Source organism: Artibeus jamaicensis, unplaced genomic scaffold, assembly GCF_021234435.1.
Source record: "Artibeus jamaicensis isolate MK-2021 breed Jamaican fruit bat unplaced genomic scaffold, CSHL_Jam_final contig_415, whole genome shotgun sequence".
Classification (NCBI taxonomy): Eukaryota; Metazoa; Chordata; class Mammalia; order Chiroptera; family Phyllostomidae; genus Artibeus; species Artibeus jamaicensis.
Window position 1 is genome coordinate 7,678,570 of NW_026521823.1, and position 22,902 is coordinate 7,701,471.

Below are 22,902 nucleotides of genomic sequence, written 5' to 3' on the forward strand. Positions count from 1 at the left end.
TGGTTCCATATAAATTTTTGAAATATTTGTTCTATTTCTATGAAATATGTCATTGGTATCTTGATAGAAATTGTGTTGAATCTATAGATTGCTTTGGGTAGCATGGACTTTTTTAAAAATATATTTTATTGATTATGCTATTACACTTGTCCCATTTCCCCTCTTCATTCCCCTCCACCCTGCACACCCTCTCCCACCCACATTCCCCCCTTCAGTTCATGTCCATGTGTCACAACTTCCTCAGCTTCTACATTTCCCCCACTATACTTGCCCTCCCCCTGTCTATTTTCTACCTACCATCTATGCTACTTATTCTCTGTACCTTCTCCTCCCTTCTCCTCCTCCCACTCCCCTGTTGCTAACCCTCCATGTGATCTCCATTTCTGTGGCTCTGCTCCTGATCTAGCTGTCCACTTAGTTTGCTTTTGTTTTAGGTGTGATTGTTAATAACTGTGAGTTTGTTATCATTTTACCATACATGTTTTTTATCTTCTTTTTCTTAGATAAGTCCCTTTAACATTTCATATTATAAGGGCTTAGTGATGATGAACTCCTTTAACTTGACCTTATCTGAGAAGCACTTTATCTGCCCTTCCATTCTAAATGAAAGCTTTGCTGGATAGAGCAATCTTGGATGTAGGTCCTTGGATTTCATGACTTGGAATACTTCTTTCCAGCCCCCTCTTGCCTGTAAGGTCTCTTTTGAGAAATCTGCTGACAGTCTGACAAAAACTCCTTTGTAGGTGACTGTCCCCTTATCTCTTGCTGCTTCTAGGATTCTCTCCATTTTAATCTTGGTTAATGTAATTATAATGTGCCTTGGTGTGTTCCTCCTTGGGTCCACCTTCTTTGGGACTCTCTGAGCTTCCTGGACTTCCTGGAAGTCTATTTCCTTTGCCAGATTGAGGAAGTTCTCTTTTATTATTTGTTCAAATAAGTTTTCCACTTATTGCTCTTCCTCTTTCCCTTCTGGTACCCCTCCCCTATAATTCAGATGTTGGAGTGATTAAAGATGTCCTGGAGGTTCCTAAGCCTCTCCTCATTTTTTTGAATTCTTGTTTCTTCATTCTGTTCTGGTTGAATGTTTCTTTCTTGCTCTGGTCCACTCCCTTGATTTGAGTCCCAGTTTCCTTTCCATCACTATTGGTTTCCTGTGCATTTTCTTTCATTTCATTTAGCATAGCATTCATTTGTTCCTTTAATTTGTGACTAAAATCAACCAGTTCTGTGAGCATCCTGACCACCAGTGTTTTGAACTGTGCATCTGACAGGCTGGCTATCTCTTTGTTGCTTAGAAGTATTGGCTCTGGGGCTTTGAGCTGTTCTTCTGCTTGAGCCATAATACTTTGGTCTGTTTGCTCCTGTTACATATGAGGGGCAGAGCCTTAGTTGTTCACCAGGGTGGGGCCACCCAGGTTGCTGGTTTGTGACACTGTATGTGGGGGCAGGGTCAGAGAAGGGACAATGGCACTCTGCTCTACTCTCTGTTGTACCTCAGTCCCTTCCACTGCTTCCCCCAAGCAAACTGGGCCTTTCTAGTGCCGATTCCCATGTGGGTGGGCTTGTGAGCATTCTAGGACCCTGTGGGGCTCTCCAGTGAAATCTCCTGTGAGGCTGGGAGTCTCTCCCTGCACCTCAACCCCCACAGGTATTTTCAATCAGTGTTTTGAGGCTTTATTTCCTGGTGCTAGGACCCTGGGTTGCGCGATCTGTCTCGCTCCCCAGTTATCTGCCCATGAAGGTGGGACCACTGCCCGGTCAGCCAGCCACCTTGTGCATGGTGACCCATTTCTCAATCGCCACCTTGCTGGGTCTGCCCGTTGCCACCCCACACCCAGCTGGGGTCTGCCAGCTGCCGCCTGGGTGCCCAGGGTCTGCCCGGTGCCACCTTGCGTGCCTGGGGTGCCTTGCATGCCAAGTGTCACCGCTTCCTGTGCTGCAACCCCTTTCTCCTCAGCCACCTGACTGTGCCCTGCCTACCGGTCTGGATGAATGTGTCTATTTTAACTCCTTGGTTGTCAGACTTCCATACAGTTCAATTTTCTTTCAGTTTTGGTTGTTACTTTGATTCTGAATTACGGTTGTCCTTATTTTGGTTGTTCGAGCAGGCACAGTGTGTCTACCCACCCCTCCATTTGGCCAGAAGTCTCCAGCATGGACATTTTAATGATGTTAATTCTTCCTATCCATGAACACAGTATGTGCTTCCACTTATTTATATCTTTTTCAATTTCTTTCTTCAGTGTCTTATAATTTTTGGAGAACAGGTCTTTCACATCCTTGGTTATTCTTTTTGAAACAGTTGTGAATGAGACTGTTTTCTTAATTTCCCTTTATGATAGTTCATTACTAGCATATAAAAATGCAGCTTATTTCTGGAGAATGTATAAAAGTCAACACCAAAACAACAAATAATTCTATTAAAAAATGGGCAAGGACCTGAATAGACACTTCTTCAAAGAGAACATATGGATGGCCAACAGACAAAAGATGCTCAAAATCACTAATTATCACAAAAATGAAAATTAAAACAAGAAAATACCATCTCACACCTGTCAGAACAACTATCATCAGTAAATCAACAAACAAGTGCTGGCGAGGATGTAGAGAAAGGGGAACACTTTTGCACTGTTGGTGTGAATGCAGACTGGTACAACCACTGTGGAAAACAGTATGGAAATGCCTCAAAAAATTAAAAATGGAACTGCCTTGTGACTCAGCAATCCCACTTCTGGGAATATACCTGAAGAAACCTGAAACACTAACTTGAAAGAATATAAGCACCCCTATGTTCACTGAAGCATTATTTACAGTCACCAAGATATGGAAGCAGCCCAAGTGTCTATGAGTAGATGAATGGATAACGCAACTATGGGACACTTACATAATGGATACTACTTAACCATAAAAAAGAAGAAAGTTTTACCCTTTGCAACAGCATGGATGCCCCTGAAGAACGTTATGCTAAGTGAAATAAGCCAGTCAGAAAAAGACAAATACTGATGATTTCACTCATGTGGAATCTAATGAACAAACTGAACTAATAAGCACAATAGAGAAATACTCACAGAGAGCCAGCTGAGAGCCACTAGACGGGGGTGCAGTAGGAAATGGAGGGGCTAAGCAAAAAGGACTCATGGACATGGACAACAGTGTATTGACTGCGGGGTGGCAGGAGGGGTAGGCGGGAAAAGGTGTTATAAGTGGATAAATAATAATGGAAAAAATACATTAGAAGAATTTTTTAAACTGTGCCTATAATCTTTACATGAAAAGATGCTAACACATCTTAAGACTAAAAAGCAGAAATCGTTATGTGACATTTTTTTTGTTCAAAATATGTTTTTGTTCACATCAAGGAAATGTGTGCATGTACATGTTGCTATTTAAACACACTGTTAGTCATTTTCTACCTAATCAACTCATTCAATTACCTGCTGTTTTCATTCTATTTATGAAACACTGGCTAATACCATGGCAAAATGAACATTCCAGGCTGATGTTCTACTCTCTCATACATTCACATGCTTATGCTCCTACCAAGAATCGGTGGTGTTCACTTCCAAATTTTGCCAGTTGCAATTATTACTGTAATTATGGAAATTATATAAACTTACCATTGGGAACATATCAGGAAAACATATCATAGGGGAAAAGTTTCTGTTTCTGTGAAAATAGTACTTCTATGAACATATCACTGGGCCACCATGTCACTGGGAAAAGAATTGCCATTTCTATGAAAACTAACCCTAATGCTTTGACAAAAAAATTTTTTTAAGGATGACATTTGAAAATGTTATAGAAGTAGATATGGATACAAGTATTAATTGTCAAAAGATATCTCCAAAAAGAAAATGAATTCTACACTCAGCTTACTTTGTAAGTCTCTACATTTCTGTTTCCTGTTAAAAATATCAACACGAGGATGACAATACATTACGGGCATGGTTTATGCAATCAGCCTGTGCCTACTCCAAGAAAAGGCTCCACATCAAGTGTCCAGAGGGAAGAAAAGGCAACCAATGTTTATATCTTGAATCCAAAAAGAAAAAATGCTTATGGTATATATGAGTCACTTATTTTATCATTCCTTGCTTTAACCAACTCTTTCAAATAAGTAACCAACAGCATTAAACAAGAGGGCTTCATCATTAGACATTCGCTTCCACCCAAGAAATTTCCGTGCCTCCCTACGTAATTACACATTTTTCTTTTGTGTATACATTTGCCTTTGTGTAAGAGCTTGCTTATTTTCCAGTAATGAGCCCACATTTTTGTAATAAGAAAACTATTTTTAATTACCCCAAATAATAATCTTACATGAATACCTAGGGAAATACAAAGTTACTTTGCCAAAAAAATCAGTGTAAGAAGCTTCTTGAAAGGGGAAAAAATACATCATTGATCATATGTGACAAAGTAACAAATTTCATACCTTAAACTCAGAAGGTCAGCTTTAATACTGTATAATATCCAGATCCAATTTACATTCCTCTGTCAGAGTAATATATCACCAATGCTGAATATAATTATAGCTTATTTTAAGCTTTCATTTTCACCTACTCTTAGCAAGGTGACTAAATACTTAGAATGAACAATTGGGGGTGTGGGGATGAGTACAAAGCAATTAACACGCCCTGGAGGGCAAAACAAACATACACCCACATACCAAGTGATGGCTTATCCACAAAAATCACACTAAATTATACAGCCACACAAGGAATTCAAGAACTAAATACTGTCCTGATTGTAAAATCTGCCAAATTTCAAAATACAGCCATTAATATGTATATTTTCTAGAAACTGACTTTTAAAGAAATTATATATTTAAAACTATCGTTTATTCTCACTTCTAATATTAGACAAGATGATAGAGTAACAAATTGAGTAGTTCATTCCCCTAGTTATTTTTAGCCATAACATATTCAAAGGCATAAAATGTGTAGAGAAAGTATTCCAAATAAAATAAAAAAGAAAACCAGGTCAACAGCAAGGATAAAAAACAAAGCACTTATATATGACACGTGAGTTCTTGATGGTTAGATAAAAAGATAGTAAGACAACTATGGATTTAAAATAGCATATACACATATGTCTTCTTCTAATCAAAACTTAAGACAACTGTTAAAAAATATTTGTAGTAGAAAACAAAATTGGTTGAATATGTTGAAATATATTAAATATTAGTATGTTTCTTAGTATCAAATCAAAGCCATCATTACCTCAGGAACGCATTAACTGAATTATTCATTTTAAATACTGACTACAGTTGACCCTTGAACAATTCAGGGGTATGGGGTACAAAGTCAAAATAATCACATATAAGTTTTGACTCCCCCAGAACTGAATTACTAATAGCCTACTGTTAACCACAGCCTCTACAGATAATATAGTCAATTAACACATATTTTGTATGTTATTTGTAATACATACTATATGATTGTTAGAAAATAATATTTAAAAAACCATAAGGAAGATAAAATACATTTACAGTACTGTGTGAATCTATTTTTTAAAATCCACCCATAAGTGGACCCCTATTGTTCAAAATTCGTTATAACTGGATAACCAGCATGGGGAAAGGAAAATTATGATCACATTGTTGTCAACTGTTCCCGTCATCTGTTCCTACCCTAATACTTGTTACTACTGACCAATAGTGGTCCCATTGGTCAATTAGATCGGTCCATAAATATAAGCCCATAATCTGCCCTTGACTCTATCAAGTTCATTGCTAGACCTTTACTCATAATGCTCCCCTCCACAGAACTGTCTCATGTTTCAAGGGCCAATTCAATGTTCCTTCTTCTGTGAAACCTCAATAATTTACCCTTCACCATTTGCTCAATGGGTTCCATATCCTGAACCCCAGATATCCCTCCAGTTACTGCCCATTTCTCTCCTTTCTTTTGTAGCAAAATATCTCAAATAATTTCATGACAAGCATGGCCAGTATTACTTCACCATTCATTTACTCAGTCTCACTTCAGTTTGGCTTCTGCCACCCAAACTGCAAAAAACTGTTTTTCTCAAGGTCACCAACACCCCCTCTCCTGCCAGTTCCGGCCCTGCTATCAGGCTCCACTTCTCAGTAACATTCTGTGTGGTCACCACTTCCTTCTTTTCAAATACTCTTCCTCTCTTAGGCTCAGATGTTCTGGGTTCTCCTCTTTCCCACTTGGCCGCTCCATCTGTTTTCCAGGCTTCTGCTGCCTTTATATACCACGGCTGGAGTTACTCAGAGGGTCTGGGCACCCTTGTCAATCTTTCTATTATCTCTGCACACACACACACACAATCCAGGATCTCAGCCATTCTCAGGGATTTATGGATAATCCACATATAAACAACAGATAAGTACCCCTTCATTTCTCCACTGAGCTCCAGACTCACTCGCACAGCAGACTGCTTGAAATCACAAACTGTAAAACTCTAGACATAGCCAACTTAACATGTTTAAAATACATATATTGGTTTTCTTCCTCAAAAGGCAAGAAACCAGTAACAATAACTGTCTTCCTCCACCCCAGTTAATGGCACTACTGTCTATTAGCCCAGGTCAAAAACCACAGTGCCATTTTTGATTCACATATCACATTCAATCCATCAACATGTCCCACAAGTCTCTGCCTCCAATGTACCTGCAAATTCTATCCACTCCTCACCCCACCACCACTTCAATCCTTATCCCAGGCACCCTCAATATCCCTGTGACTGCTACCACAGTCTCCCTTCTCATTTCCCTTTCTGCTCATTCCTCCCTTTTAAATCCATTCTCCCTAGAGGAACTTCTTTGAAATAAGTAAATTGAGACTACAGCATTTCCTGCATGAAGGTCTTCAAAAGCCACTTATTGGATTAAAACCCTGATCTCCCTACCATGACCTTTAAGAGCCCTTACAGCCTGGTCGCCTTCCACTCCTCTGATGCCCCACCCTCCTGCCACACTGCCTCCCAGCCTCAATGTCTCTGCTGTCCAACAGGGCTCCAGGTCTAAGTTCCTCTTAACAGGCTCCTTGTCCTTCCCATCTCTTAAACGACACCATGTCACAGAGACTTCCTCTCGTATCTCAGTGCCTTATTATTTCTTGACTGAAGTGATAATATCTTCTGTTTTATTTATTTACATGTTTGTTTTCTAAGTCTCTCCCCCATATACCTGTTACTGTGGTACCTAGCAGAGGATCTGTGAATACTTTTTACATGGGCAGATTAACAAATGCATCCTCTACTTCACTCAAGCGGTGTGTTATCTGTCGTACCACATGCTTAAGGATTATTTAGATAACAGCTGTTGGTACCATTTATTCTTTAATGTATGTAATGTATGTTTCTCTTGAAATAGAATCTGAGGAATCTGAAGACAGGAAAAAGCCCCTGTACCTCTTCTACTCTTCCAACAGGGAGGTGGTTAAAGACACTCCAAATACTTGACCTTCTGAAAAATGAGCAATAGAGGTACATGCATTTCACTTTATTTCTTTCTCGAATTTCTCTATTTTCTTGTTACTACTTGAACCCATTTAACACATACTCTATTACCCTCTGCTGAGCCACTCATTAGGGTTCTGGTCTCCTCCTTGGAAATCCATAGCATGGTGGAGAAAACACCCACGCCCAGGGGGACTCAAGAGGACAAAGTTTCAAAATGAGTGCACAGGAAAACTAGATGACTTTCCAATCTCTAAAACCATGTCGTTCAAAACAGTAGCACCCGTATGTTCATTGCAGTGTTACAGCCTTATATACAATGCCCAAGATGTGGAAGGAGCCCTAGTGCCCACCAGTAGATGAGTGGATAAAACAACTCGGGGACATTTACACAGCATGCATTTGAGGAAAAAACAAATCAAAATTGGTGATTTTTATGCAGCCATTTAAATAGTAAAGATAGAGGAAAATAAGTAACAATTTCAGAGTTTTATGCTTTATTATTTCAAGAACGGTAAAAATGAAACTGAAATGTATAGAAAGATTTGTGCACGTATGGAGAAGGTGCTGTGACTGACTGAATGTGTCAAAAGTGGTTGGCGAAGTTTCCTGCTGAAGATTGCATACTGAATGATGCTCGAGTAGGCCAAGTGAAGTTGACAGAGACCAAGTCAAGACATTAACTCTCACAATCAATGTTTTACCACATGGTAGACAGCCAACATACTCAAAATATCCAGATCAATAAAGTTATTGATGAAAATGGAAAATGTGCCTTTACTTTTATGGAAAACACTAAATGGACTTTTTGGCCAACCCAACATAATGTATTTTACTACATCAATAAGCCAAAACCAAGCTATGCTATGAATGACAGTACACGAAAGAGAAAGCCTCCTACCAGAGCACTCAGGCTCCTAGACAACCTCAGAAAAATGACACCAGCTTTGGAAGACTGCGAAAGTACTGAAAAGTATTAGCTTGTCCTTTAAAATATCAAGTTAGACCTTAACCAGCATGGCTCGGTTAGTTGACCATCATCCAGCAAAGTGAAAGGTCACCATTTCAGTTTGTACTCTGGGCACATGTGTACATTGCAGGCTGGTCCCCGGTTGGGGCATGTGAGAGGGGCAGCAAATCGATGTTTCTCTCACACAGTGATGTTATTCTCCCTCTCTTCCCCCTCCCTAAAAATATCTAAAATCTTTAAAAATATATACATCGAGTTAGTGCTCCTTTGAAAATATTACTATTATTTTCTTCCAAGATATTTTTCACTAATATTTCATTTAATTATAATACTTTGGAAGGGAGATCAAAAAACGCTAAAATTAAGGGCGTTTTCAACAAGTATTTCCTTAATAGGCAATCTCAAATATCGTAAAAGTTATGTATCCTGAATGATAATTTAGAAATAAATAACACCAACTGTAGCCTAAGATTTTTGGCAGTGTCTAAATAAAGAAGTTAGAATGAATGTTAACATCCTACTTACACTTTTTGACTTCTTACTGAAAATCAACCCACGGGGGTTGGGAGGTGGTAAATGCTTTTAGGAGGTAAAAGCCCATCTCACTGAAGGGAATTCTGTTTAATAAACATGCACCCTACTAATACATTTAACCTACCAAAGGGGATGTTTCTGTGACTTCACTGATGTGCCGCATTATTGCTCATTCTGATATCCTGGCTGCAGGCAGCCACACTGAAGGTTGCCAAGGACCCTGTAAAAGCATTGCCTGTCCAGACATGCCATTCCTCTCCTTTTCTATCCTTTAATGAATGGTATGAAGCCCAAACCCTTAGCTTTATATTTTTAAATCAGCAGCCGCCATTAGATCTCAGTGAGAACTTCGACAGTCAACCAATAAAATATTGACTGTAAACTATAATTTAATATTTTAAATTTTAAAATATTTTTAAAATCACAGAAATAAAAAAGAACCAGTTAGAAATGAAGAATACATAAACTGAAATGAAGAATAAACTAGAAGAAATCAATATCACATTAGATGAAGCACAGTATCTAACCAGTGATTTGGAAGGCAACATAGTGGAAAACACCCAGCAGAACAGAAAAAAAAAATTTTTTAATGAGGAAGTTTAATAAACTTCCGGGGCAACATCAAGCATACCGTTATTCATATCATAGAGGTTATGTATGAGGGAGGCACCAAAAAAACAAGGATTATCTTCCGGAGGGTGGGCCCGTTGTAGCAAAGGCCTCGCCTGCTAGGTGAGTGTTCTAGAAACCATCTGTATCAGCACACCAGCTGGCATTGTTGTGAGAAGATGCATTTGTCTTCAGTTCATTATTTTTGAAGATTCTTTCAAGATGTTTGCCCATTTCATGATGGATGATTCATAAGTGTACCTGCCACACCAAGCTGAGTGTTCAGCACTGTTTGACCAAAAATGGCTGGACTCCCATGCCCCACCCTCCCTATTCACCTGATCTCGCCCTGAGCAACATTTTTTTGGTTTCCCGAAAAAAAAGTCCTCAAAGGGAAATGATTTACCGATGTGGAAGAGGTGAAACAAACAACAACAAAAATAAGAGAAACACTAAAAAACATCAAATCAACAAGTTCAGAAAATACATTGAACAGTGGGGAAAAAAATGTCTCCACAGGTGTGGGCCATCAAATGGAGAGCACCTTGAAGGTGACTGAAGTTAAAAATCTAAGAATACGCAATTTTTTAATAAATAAATTCCAGGGCTTTTTGGGTCCTCCATCATATGGTATCAGGTTGGTATGAGACTTACTGGAGATATCATTTCATAAATTATATAAATGTATAACTGCTATGCTGTACACCTGAAACCAATATAATATTGATTGTAAAGTATAATTTAAATTTTTTAATTTTTAAATAATTTTTTTAAAGAGGAAAAGAAAGATTTAGGACAAAAAGACTTCCTCAGTCAAAGAACACTCAATATCTTCATCATATTTATTGCCCTTTCCCCCAGACTTTTCCCAAGTTCACTCCCTCCATAAATTTCTAGGATATATCTGAGGAATACTAACACAGTCCACTAATCTCTAATGTCAAAGGATGCTTTTCAAAAAGATAAAACCATTGCTCACCCAAATAAAGTCAGAAGTATCCATGATTATTTACAAAATAAATGAGGGACCCAGTAAGAGGTATGGCTGGTTCAAAAAGAACTGGAAGAATCAAGGAATTTATCGTGGCTTTAAAGATAGTAGAATAAGAATACCAAATTTAAGTACAAAACTAGTTAATATCCTGCAGGGCAACTTCTGGAGTTCTTCTTAAATAAAAAATAAGCACCAGTAAGGTAAAAAAAATAAAAATAAAATAAATATGAACATACCAACATAAGTATTAAAAATATGGGTCAAAGGCACACAAGAAACTATTCACAAAAGTTCACCACTGAGCATCAGGTCTGGCAATCAAATGGCAAAAAGAAGACTTTCTAAGAAATCTAAAAATGTTGGTGTTTGGCAAAGGAATGTAATGCTTTTATAATTTAAAATTCATTATTCAATACTATTTTCCTGATATTAAACTAGATTCCACAACCACCTTCTCAACAAGAGTTATAGAGACATGATTTTAGATGTGCATCTGAGGTTTGGGTGGTGAACACAATACTATAAACAAATGACATATTATAGAATTGTATACCTGAAACCTATATAATTTTATTAACCAATGTCACTCCAAAAATTCAATTAAAAAAACCCTCAGACAACAGAATAGTGGTTACCAGAAGGGGCTGGGGGGATGGCGAACTGGTAGAGAGGGTCAAATATAAAAAACTTTCTTGGGTCCAACTTCTTTGAGAATGGAAGGGCAGATAAAGTGCTTCTCAGATAAGTTCAAATTCAAGGAGTTCATCATCACCAAACCCTTATTATATGAAATGTTAAAGGGACTTACCTAAGAAAAAGATAAAAAAGATGAACAGTGAAAGGACAGCAAACTCAGAGTTATTAACAACCACACCTAAAACAAAAGCAAACTAAGAGGACAGCTAAATCAGGAGCAGAACCATAGAAATGAAGATAACATGGAGGGTTAGCAACAGGGGAGTGGGAGAAGGAGAAGGGGAGGATAAGGTACAGAAAATAAGTAACATAGATTGTAGGTAGAAAATAGATAGGGGGAGGGCAAGAATAGTATGGGAAATATAGAATCTAAAGAACTTGAGACACGTGGTCATAAACTAAAGGGGGGGAATGGTGGGGAAGGGGGTGTGCAGGGTGGAGGGGAATGAATGGGGGGAAATAGAACAACTGTAATCGCATAATTCATTAAATATATATTTTTTAAAAACCTGACTTTGGGTATTGAACACACAATAAAGTGTACAGATATCAAATTATAATATTGTATACCTGAAATGTATGTTATTAAACAATGATTTTTAAAAAAGAAAAAATGTGTCTGAGGTGATAAAGGAAAGTCTCCTTAAAAGCAAGATTTAAAGAGAGAAAGAGAGGAATTCAAAGAGGTAAGCCAGCCTCAAGACCTATTTGATCTGTGGGACAAAGGCCAAGCCCTGGAAACCCACCATGTCCTTTGTGACAGCTGTGCACAGTGAAAGGGACGACAGATGATGAATGCCTAGAGGCCACCATCAAGCCTAGGACACACAAGCCAAAATGTGAGGATAGCAAAGGGTTATACCTTCAGTAAGAAAGCAAACCAGAAATTACCTTGCTCAGTACATGAGGCCAACAAGGCAAATTTGTTCTAACTCATAACACTAACCAGACACATGTAAGGGGCCTGCCTATGTGGTCAAAAGCAAACAAAACCCCTCAAGCCTGCGAATGAAAAGGGGGCCACATACTGCACCTGACAAACTTGGGAGGGAGGACATGAGCAACACAAGGCAGGCTTTAGAACTTGGGGATGGAAAGCAACCACACAGTATGGTCTCAACATAAAAATTAAACTAAAATGGGTCATAGTGTGTAGTCACATCCTCGACATGCAGTTTCCTTGACAAAGGTCATGTCTATCATCTTTGTGCACCTAGGAAAACATGCCCTTGAAATCTCAGAATAATCTTCTTTTCCCACCTCTGGAAGGCACAAAGGCCAGCACCAGACCACCAGAGCAGGAGACCAGAGAACCCCTTGTGATCTTGTTGCAGGCATACCATCTCTGTGTGCTGGAATGTTGATTAACTGTCCTTTACCCACCAAGGTAACTATGTAACTACCCACGGAACTATGTGTCTCTCTAATTTGCCTTTTATCCAATCCTAGAGATTTCCCCTGCTTTGCCTGCCCCACCCCTTTAATCTATCACCAATGAATTTCATATATCTTCCTCTTGTCTTCCCCTTTGATTATAAAGTATAAAATACGCTGAGAAACTGCCATTCTCCTGAACATTTTCTCAATCCGTTGAGATTTTGCTTCCAGGCACGTCCTCAAATTTTTCCTTCAAAAAATTCTTACGAGACCTTTCTGTAGGTTGGATGTTCTTTCATCAACAAGCCAGTAATTTTAGTTTAAGGTGGTACCAGGTCATTAGTATCCCTATGCTCCCAGTAGTACAAACACATTAATTCATTCTAACAGTATATATCTTCAATAAAAATCTCAAAGGAAAAGTTCTAAGGAATAGGAGGTCACACTCTGAAATTATAAGACACACAAAGAAACAACATATGAGTAAAGGTAAAAAGAAAAAACCAAGACCAGTATTAAGCCTGGCTTACATTCATTAATGGGAATTATAGACATAGAATATAAAATAAAAATATTGAATATGTTTAAACAAATAAAAAAGCACTATCAATAACTGAACCTAAAAAACACAAACAAAACCTAGGCAAACAGCTAGAACAGGAATAGAATCACAGAAATAGAGATCATGTGGAGGGTTATCAGTGGGGAGGTAGAGGGAGAAAATGGGGGAGAAAAGATACAGGGAATAAGAAGCATAATTGGTAGACATAAAATGGACAGGGGGAGGTTAAAATAGTATGGGAAATAGAGAAGCCAAAGATCTTACATGTATGACCCATGGACATGAACTAAGGAGGGAGGATGCTGGAGGGGAGGGGGATGCAGGGCTGAGGAGGGGGCATAATATGGAGGAAAAACATGGGACAACTGTAATAGCATAATCAATAAAATATACTTTTAAAAAAGAGAGAAAATACTATCTTCAATGTTCTAAATAAGAAATCTAAAAACCTCAACTTCATGTGGTAGGAAAACTATCCTTCAAAAGTAAAGTCACTGTCAGACAAATAAAAAAGAGTTTTACCACCAACAGGTTCTCACCAAGGGAAGTTAATGATATACCTGAAGCAAAAAGTAAAACAATCAGGGAAAAACATATGCACAAAACCCAAAAAGAATGATGACAATATGTGTTTGTAAACATATACAAATATTTGTACTAAAACTCAAAAGTAGTAATAGTTAATTTATAATATTAAAAAATAAAAAACAGCCTTGAACAGCCCTGGTGTGGTTCAGTGGACTGAGCACCAGCCTGCAAACCAAAGGTTCGCCCATTCAATTCCAGGTCAGGGCACATGCCTGGGTTGTGGGCCAGGTCCCCAGCAGGGGGCACACGATAGGCAACCACACAATGATGTTTCTCTCCCTCTCTGTCTCCCTTCCTTCCCCTCTGTCTGAAAATAAATAAAATCTTAATAAAAATAAAAATAATAAAAGCATAATTAAAATAGCACATAAAAGTAGCACAGAAATTAAGAAGGGATGACTGGTGTCTAAGCATTCTTAGGTTCAAAAAGAAAAGCGATCTTGCTTATTTTTTTGGCTTTCACGTACACACATGTTAAAGTTACTTTTTTATATATGTTAAATATTTTTGTTATAGGATCAGAAAAATGAATGTGTCTTCCAAATTAGTAAATGAGAAAAAATAATATAAAAGATTTTACATCTATCCAAAAGAAGTTAAGGATGAGGAAGAAGGAAAACTACAGAAGGAGAGGAAGGAGCACAATGAAGGAGGAGAGGAAGGAGAGGAGGAGGAGGAGGAGAAACACGGAAAGGGTAGCAAACTAAAAGCTCAAATGAAATACCAGATATAAATTCCAACGTATTTTTATAATCAACACAGAAAAATAAAACTATAAAATAGAGACAAAGATTATCAGATAGGATTTTTAAAAAAGCATTCACATGCTATTTATACATTCCTAAAGTATAAGAAAAAATAGTTATAAAAACGACTGATACAATGTGAGTAGTGGCACACATCAATATACGTAACTCTGACAGCAGAGGAACCCGCGAGTCTCAAAAAAAAATACAGGGAAGATGATGCCATTTATACAGAGGTGAAGAGGATATGAAACCAATATATTTAGAATACATATGTGGTAAAAAACTTTAATAAAAGGAAAAAAGATAAGCCCAAAATTCAGGATACTGGTCACCGCAGGACAGTGAGAGAAGGCTATGCAGAATGAAGGAGGGATATATGGAAGTTCCAAAAATACAGGAAATAATCTATACCTCAGCTCCATTAATAGGCATGTGGTACTTGTTTTACTGTTAAGAACCTCTTTTAATATATTTAACATTTTATAAAATAATCTTTAAATAAAGCAAAGTATTAGTAACTTCACAGTTTTGGGTCTTTTTTCTTCGTGTTGATGCCAGTGAGTACATGGATGGCACTGCTCACCACAAGATTCTCTATCTTTTCCCATCGTAGATGCCATACATGACAAAAAACATATCAACACCAAAGCTAAGCTCCTCCACAGGGCCTGTGTTTTCAAACCCAGGAAAGAGACAAAACTAGATTTCAAACATCACGCTGATTGAATGGAATAATGGCATGCTAAAGCTGTTTATTTGCTTTGAGGAAAACAAATACATTTTAACTGCATACTTTTCTAAAATGATTTTCTGGAAGTTATAGTTTAATAAAACCTAGTTCCGAAACCTCCTTAGAAATCTTCTAACAAAAAGATAAAGTAAGCGAGAAAATATTTCTTGTAAACTTCAAAATGTTAACCTTAAGGGGAAAAAAATGCCTAAAGTCACAAAACACAAAGAACTGATGATTTTCTGCGACAGAAATCTCATCCCTGACAGCTGCGTCAAATTGAGAAAATGAAGATGCATTCTAGAATTACTTTGCTATATGTGCAGATGGGTATGGACTAAAATGCTGGATATCAATCATAATGATGTTAGTGTCTACCTTTTTACGTTTCCACGTCAATGTGTCTGATGGCTTAAATGTAATTGCTGACTATGTCAAGATCCACTAAAAGTAATATTTGATCATTTGAAGAAGTTACTCTCTTCTCTAGTGCTTCAAAAATAAAGCAATTTTGTCTTTTAGCGCAGAAGTGTCACCAAGAATATTGAATAATCAATAAAACTTCAAACAGAAGAACTTTGTGATCTTCAAATCAACTCTTCATAAAACAAGCCAAATAATCTGTTATGCAATGCACTAGTTTTTACATAATTCACTATCCGGATAGTAAAAGATTGCTATGGCTCATAATTCCTAGGCAGAGTTTCAGAAGTTGACGAATGGCTCTAAAAATACTGCATACCAGCTGGGGTGGGGGAAAGGGGTAGCACCTCCTACCTTCTCCTTGATTTTTTGAATTAAGTAAATCTGGATCCCAGCATTGGAGAGCCACCATTAATAAGTTTACTTGTTTCTTTTGCAACTCAATTCACAACACAGACATTAAAAAGTTTTAACTATAATGTTCTCACTAGCACCACATAACAATGATCTCAAAAGCTGACAAAAATTCGAATTCTTTCTCTCTTGGAATGTAGTTACATACTGTACATAAAAAAGAAGAATAAGTGATTCTATCAGCAGATACATAGTAACGGCAGCGAAGTGCGTAAGATTTGATCATAGGCATAATTTCAAGTGTTACATGTACAGCTAAGTCTTTCCTCTAATCAGAGCACTAAGCATAGAAATTACTTACTCAAGCATAGAAATGTTCTTGAGTAGCTTCTCAACTCTTCAATTCTCTGTCTACATAAAGTGCTATGATTTTAGAAAAAAGAATCTCCAAAAGATTTGCTATTCTTTTCTATTAAAAAGACTACTTCTCAAGGAACATCCACATCACTTGTGGAATCCTGCTAATGTTTTCTAGAACAAGCCATTCTTGGGGAAATAATTTGATTTTTATTTAAATTAGGTTCAAATAAAACAGACATAAAGCATTATTCCCCAGTGTCTTTGAGTGAAACCACAAAAAATAACTGTATCTATAGTCATGTGCATAAACTTATACATGAAACCCTTTCAGTTTTTCTTGTTATCACATTCACTTACTCAAAAAATGAAGATAAAGAAGAAAAGGTAAGGTCTACTTTTAATTATATTGAAAAGCCAAGAATATTTCCAGTGCCCTACCAGATAAATTGAAAGATGAGTATATCTCCCCACCAACCCCCAAATAGCTTTTCCTACATTCGAACTCCATAGAAACAATACCAGAACAGCTTTGCCATCTTCTCAAGGCCCACGTCTAACATAGAACTTGGAAAGTAGCAAGTGCTTAATAATTACTTTGTGAATAAATACATTTAACAAGAACAGATTAAGCTAGAAACTAGGGCTCTTCATACGTGACTACGCCTCTAAATAAATTAGTAATTCAACTTAGTTTCTAACATTAGGCAAGGTTAAGACTTACGAAGGCTAAAACCAAACTTCGTTGTTTCAATCAACAAATCTTACCGAACACTTCTATGTGCTAAGCATGGTCTAGGAAAGAGAGGTAAATAAGAAATATGAAGTCCTTGGTCTCATGTTCACTATTAGTTTACAGTCTAGAAAACAGATTAGAAGTGGCAAAATATGAAAAAATAAAGTTGAACTACAGTAAATATTCTCTGTTTGCTCTTCATACTCCTTGGTCAAACCTCACTCACTTTCATGACTTAGCAGAAAGAGCTCTTCTGTTTTAAATACTTGTACTGTCAAAGATTTTTGTCATACTATAACCTAACTATAGGAACGTCCAAAAAAAAAGTAACAGAGAGAATGTCAAAAAGATTTTTTTACATATTAAAAACCAATCATAATTTGTCATTCTAGCCCTCAGAATATATGCACACACACACAAACACCATGTCCACACATAAACATACATTCCTATGCACAAATAAGCATTGACATTTAATACAATAATAAGTTAAAAGTGATCTACTTTAGACCCTTGGAACTGTGAAATTCTAATTCTATAACTGCTGAGATATTTTATAATTTCTGCTTGAAAAATTTCAAGAATATACTCAGCTAGAAAGTCTAAAAATTGATGTAGAGACATCCCAGTAGTAACGCTGCCAGATACAGGACACCCAGTTAAATTTGGATTTCAGAAAATCATTTTTTCTAAGTATAAGCATATCTAAAATTCAGATTTTACTAGGCATCCTGTATTTATATTTGCTAACTCTGGCAACACTAATCTAACACAACCATTTCCAATAAAAGAAAAGGTAGATTAATGGTACTTCTGGCTATGTTCAACAGGAATAACCAATATATATGAATCCCCAAATTCTAAGTGAAACGCAATCACATTAATTAGTAGTTTTTGATCATGATTATTCTATGTAAAAATAAAAACCTGTTTTTTAAAATTCTAAGAAAAAAGTGATTTTTTTTATTTTATTTAGTTATTTTTCAAGTACAGTTTTTTTGTCTATTTTTCCCATCCCAGCCTCCCCCGCCCCTTGCTCCCCACCTCCCTCCCATTTCCACCCCCCTTAGTTCTCGTCCCTGTGTCCTTCCTATTTGTTCCTCCAAATCCCTCCCCCATTTTCCCCTTAACTTCCCTTCCTTCTCCCCTCTGGTCACTATCCCTTGTTCTCTATTTCAGTGTCTTTGTTTTTTGTTTGTTTTTTTTTTCTGCTTGTTTGTTTGTTTTGTTGTTTAGCTTCCTGTTAAAGGTGAGATCATATGGTATTTGTCTTTCAACCCCTGGCTTATTTCAAAAAGTGAGTTTTTTTTGAAATCCAGTTTATGTATTACTCAGTAATAAATACAAAAGTACAACTGACACTATATTTCTTAATGCATATAAATATCGTATATTCACTTTTTACAGGCTCTTAATTATAGAAAAAGTACTAAATAAAAACGACAGGTTGATAACTACTGTTCAACTCGGCGGCAAGCCCTGATGATGCGCAGACACAGGAATTACCTCACAGGGTTACTAGTCAAAGACACACGCAGTGACTCCAGGCACGTGACGAGTCTCTCATCTGCAGACCCCATTCGCAGTTCATGGATGAATTCCTGAGGTGAGATCTGCCGATTTCTCTTCAGACTTCCCTGTAAAGGAAGTCAAAAAGAATTTTTAATTCATACTGTGTGAAGATTATCCCTTAAAATAGCAATTACATTAACCTCACCTTTCACATTAATAGCTATACACAGCTCCTTGAAGTCTTACTATCAGAGGATGATTACTTCTTCTGCCCATAAATCTATAAATTCACAATTTATGGTATCCACAAAAATAGTAACATCATATCAAAAGTTGCGAATTAACACAACTTTTTCCAATCAAAAATATAAAAGGCTATAAAGTTTCTCATAGAAAATATTTTAAAATATTTTAGGCACACTCAAAATAAAAACCAAAACTCAATACAAAGATGACCCTATTGGAATAAATCCTCCAAGCTAGGTCAGCCTGTTAAGGTTTAATGGATGCTGACAGAAAACACAAGAATCCTAAGATAGAGTCAAAATACTTGATTACGCACATATTGGTTCCCCAACCCAGCAACTCTCACGGGGGACGATGCAGGGTGACGGATGCAGGGTGACGGATGATGGATACCTGCATAGGCAGGGGACTGCATTATACAGGAAGAACACTGAGCTTGGGGGATACACCATTTTTGTAGTGAGCCCTAACAGGCTTGCTTGCTCATTACCCATTGACAAACAAAACTTCACTTCTAAGGCTACTCGCTGCAAATGCAACCCTGAGAAATGGCCCGGGTGAAGAGCATTCAAGCCTTGAATTCTTGCCAAAACCAAAAACTATATACACCGTATATTCAGGGCGCGAGAAAGACTGCCTTTCCCAATGATAAATGTATCTCACAAGGGATTTGTACTCAGAATATTTAACACACTCCTACAACCCAACAGTAATGACAAAAACAATACAATCACTAAAGAAGATATACAAATGGCCAATAATCACATGAAATGACATTCACAATCACTTATCAACAGGGAAATACAAATGGAAACAAGTGAAATGCAAATGAAAACAAATGAAATAACACTACACACTCCCTAGAAAGGTGGGATGTGAAGCACTGGAACTCTGCTACGGGACCCTGGCCATGTAACGTGGTGCTGCTGCTTTCCAAAAGAGCTCTGACCGTCTCTTTTAAAGCTAAGAATATTCACTGAACCTAGGACTCAGCAATTGCACAGCTAAGTGCTAAGCAGGAGTAAATATATGCATACAATGTTCAGAACAGTTTTATTCATAATAGCCAAAGACTGGGAACGACCTAAATATTCATCAACAAACTGGGTTATATCCATACAATGGAATACTACACAACAATAAAATTTTTTCCACTACTGATAATGCAACAAAATAAATGAATCCAAAGTAACTATGCTGGGTTAAAGAAGCCAAACAAAAAAAGTACATAATGTATTGTTCCATTCACATAAAAGACCAAGACTGACCTGCCAGTTTTTCTCCATATACCATTTTAGCTCAAGGCATAGAAGCGGAACTGTTACTTTTTGGTGTTTGGCTACAAAATAGGGTTAAAGGTGAACATCTTATATGGGGTAGCAAGTAGATTTTTCCAATAAACATTGAGCAAAACAGACCACATTCACTGGCAAAAAATACTTCTTTATCTCAGCCACATTAAGTTTTTCTAGTTTGAACAATTTATTAGGCAATAAATTGCCTAAAAGCTTCTGCATTTTCACCTGAAACCCCTGCCTCTAACACACTTCCCTCTCGCCCAGACCTCGCCATCACTGCGCATCCTCGCGCAGTCCTATTCCTAGATACCAGTGAGGTATGGGCTGGGGTGAACTTCTCAGAGAAGGCTTTCTCTGAGACACACAAACTCAATCCCTGATCAAGAGCTTCCTGACTTAAAATATGCCCCACTGTGTGTAAAAATAACTTTTACATTTATCATTTAAAGGTTATAGTGAATGCCTACTGTGTGCCAGATCCTGTTTACATGATGTAGATCCAGGGGTAAAATAAAAGACAAAAATGGCCCCTAAGTTTTTGGCCTAAGCCAAAATGTGGTGCCATCTACTGGAATGGGAAGGAAGGAGAGTGGGTGATAGGGAATGTTAAGAGTTACAAGATTGAGCAAATGACATTTTCCTGAGAAAATAACATTTGAGAAGAGAGGAAAATAAAGAGGGAGAAAGATATTCCAAGCAAACAAAGAGCCAATACAAAGCCCTAAGGCAGGAATTCACTTGGTATATTCAAAGAACAGCAAGAAGATGCATCTACATCCCAGGGAACAGGACAGTTAGCGATGGCGAGGACAGACACAAGAGGCAGGCTTCTGATACTGCGGTTGGGATGGAAACACTACAGTCTGGGAGCCTAGTGGTTTTTTTTTATCACTCTTGGGCTAAGAATGCTTTTTACATTTTTAAAAGCTTGAAAAAAAGAAGAGGAAGCACAGGAGAGGGGGAGGAAAAAGACAAAGCAGCAGCAACCGAGGCCCTATGGCCACACGAAGCCTAAAATGCTTCCAATCTGACTGTTTAAAACAAAGTTTGTGGGCCACTGATAGGATCCCGCAAACCATGGTAAGTGCTTTAAGTTTAATTCTGAGTGGATGGAAACCTATTAGAGAGTGCTGAGCATAGAAAAGATGTAATAAGCATTTTTTTAAATTATTCTAAGTCCTATGTGGCAACATACTGTAAATGGCAAAACATGAAACAAGGAGACCAACTAGAAGGCTATTATACTGTTTGGTCAGGAGCTGACGGTAGCAGTATAAGATGCCAGTGATGGAAGAGAGGAAAGTTGCTCAACATGAATGTGGACCAGACAAGATTTGCAGACAGTTTGGATGTGAGGTGTGAAAGAAATAAAATGTAAAGATGATGCCAAAGCTTTTGGTCTCAACAACTAAATGAATGGTGTTACCATTTACTGATCACTATGACCTTACCCATATCAGCTTGAGTGGTAGGTAGATTGAAGATAAGCCTGATCAGAACTTGAGGGGGAAAACAAAACAAAACAAAACAAAGAATGTACAACACTTCTGAAGAAATCTTCTGTTAAGGGGGGCAAAGAACTGGGGCAGCAGCTGTGGGGTAATTTGGGCAAGGGTGGGAGGGGCCTACCATGCTTGCATGCTGATGAGAATAACCAAGCAAAAGGGCAGAAATGGAAGACGCAGAGGATAGTTACAGATGCAGTGAAACAAACAAGAGACAAAAAAACCCTTGAGTGAGGTGACGGGATGTGAGCTACTACATAAGAGGAAAGACTGACCTTATGCAGCTGCAGGGAAAGCCTATCACCATAGGAAGAGCAAAAGCAGAACCAGAGAAAAGATTCAGGTACAGTGTTAGGTCTGGTGACTTGGACATGAGGGATGGCAGTTCTATTACCTCGACACTCTCAGTGATGAAGCAGCAATAAAATCACCTAAAAGTGAAAAATGCAGAACTGGAAGTATGAGAAGATATGAAATCATTTTCAGAAAGTAGAGAAGTGCACTGACAAGACCTGATATCTGTTCAGATATAGGTCACGAGCTCGTTGGTCACCCATGGTCGTTTGGGAAAGGCCAGTCAGTGTGCTACATGCCTCCTCCTAGCTGCACGCCGCACTGAAGTGCAAATACAAAGAGGTGGGGAGTTTAACCGAGGGCAGAGGATACGTGAAGAGGCCAGTGAACTGACGGTTTGTTTACGCAAGAGAACAAAGGCTTGTGTGTCTAAGGTCCATAAGGAGGTGAGTAAAGGCATGGCAAGGTTGCAGAGGCAGTAAATATTTTTTAAAAATGGTAGAGTTGATAGATTAACATTTCTAAAAGGGTTATAGAAATTTTTTTGAGTTTTTATTTATTTATAGAGAGAGAGGAAGGGCGGGAGAAGGAGAGGGGGAGAAACATCCATGTGCAAGAGAGTCATTGACCACACGCCTCTCACATGCTCCAAACTGGGGGCCTGGCCTACACACCACATGTGGGCCCCGACCAAAAAGGAAACCAGCAACCTTTTGGTTTGCAGGCAACTCCTGAACGATAGAGCCACACCAGTCAGGGCTAAAAGGGTTATAGAATTCTTAAAGTGAGAATATTTAAGCACATAGAAAAGACAGATGATGCTCATGAAATGATGTTTTTAAACCATATTTGGAGCTGATATTTTACTGGACAATGGGTAGTTGAGATTGGTTGGAAAAACAAAGATCACTGGGAGTGATAAAATTGAGGAAATAAG

General features: G+C 37.9%; 1 protein-coding gene across 2 annotated transcripts in view; it reads right to left on the reverse strand.

The window, feature by feature from the left end:
• DIAPH3 (diaphanous related formin 3) overlaps positions 1-22,902 on the reverse strand; it is a 470,657-nt gene that overhangs the window by 346,369 nt on the left and 101,386 nt on the right. For both annotated transcript variants that reach the window (XM_053665456.1, XM_053665455.1), the window contains one exon: positions 18,617-18,747. In XM_053665456.1, coding sequence (XP_053521431.1) covers positions 18,617-18,747 — 131 coding nt within the window. The remainder of the gene's footprint in view (positions 1-18,616; positions 18,748-22,902) is intronic.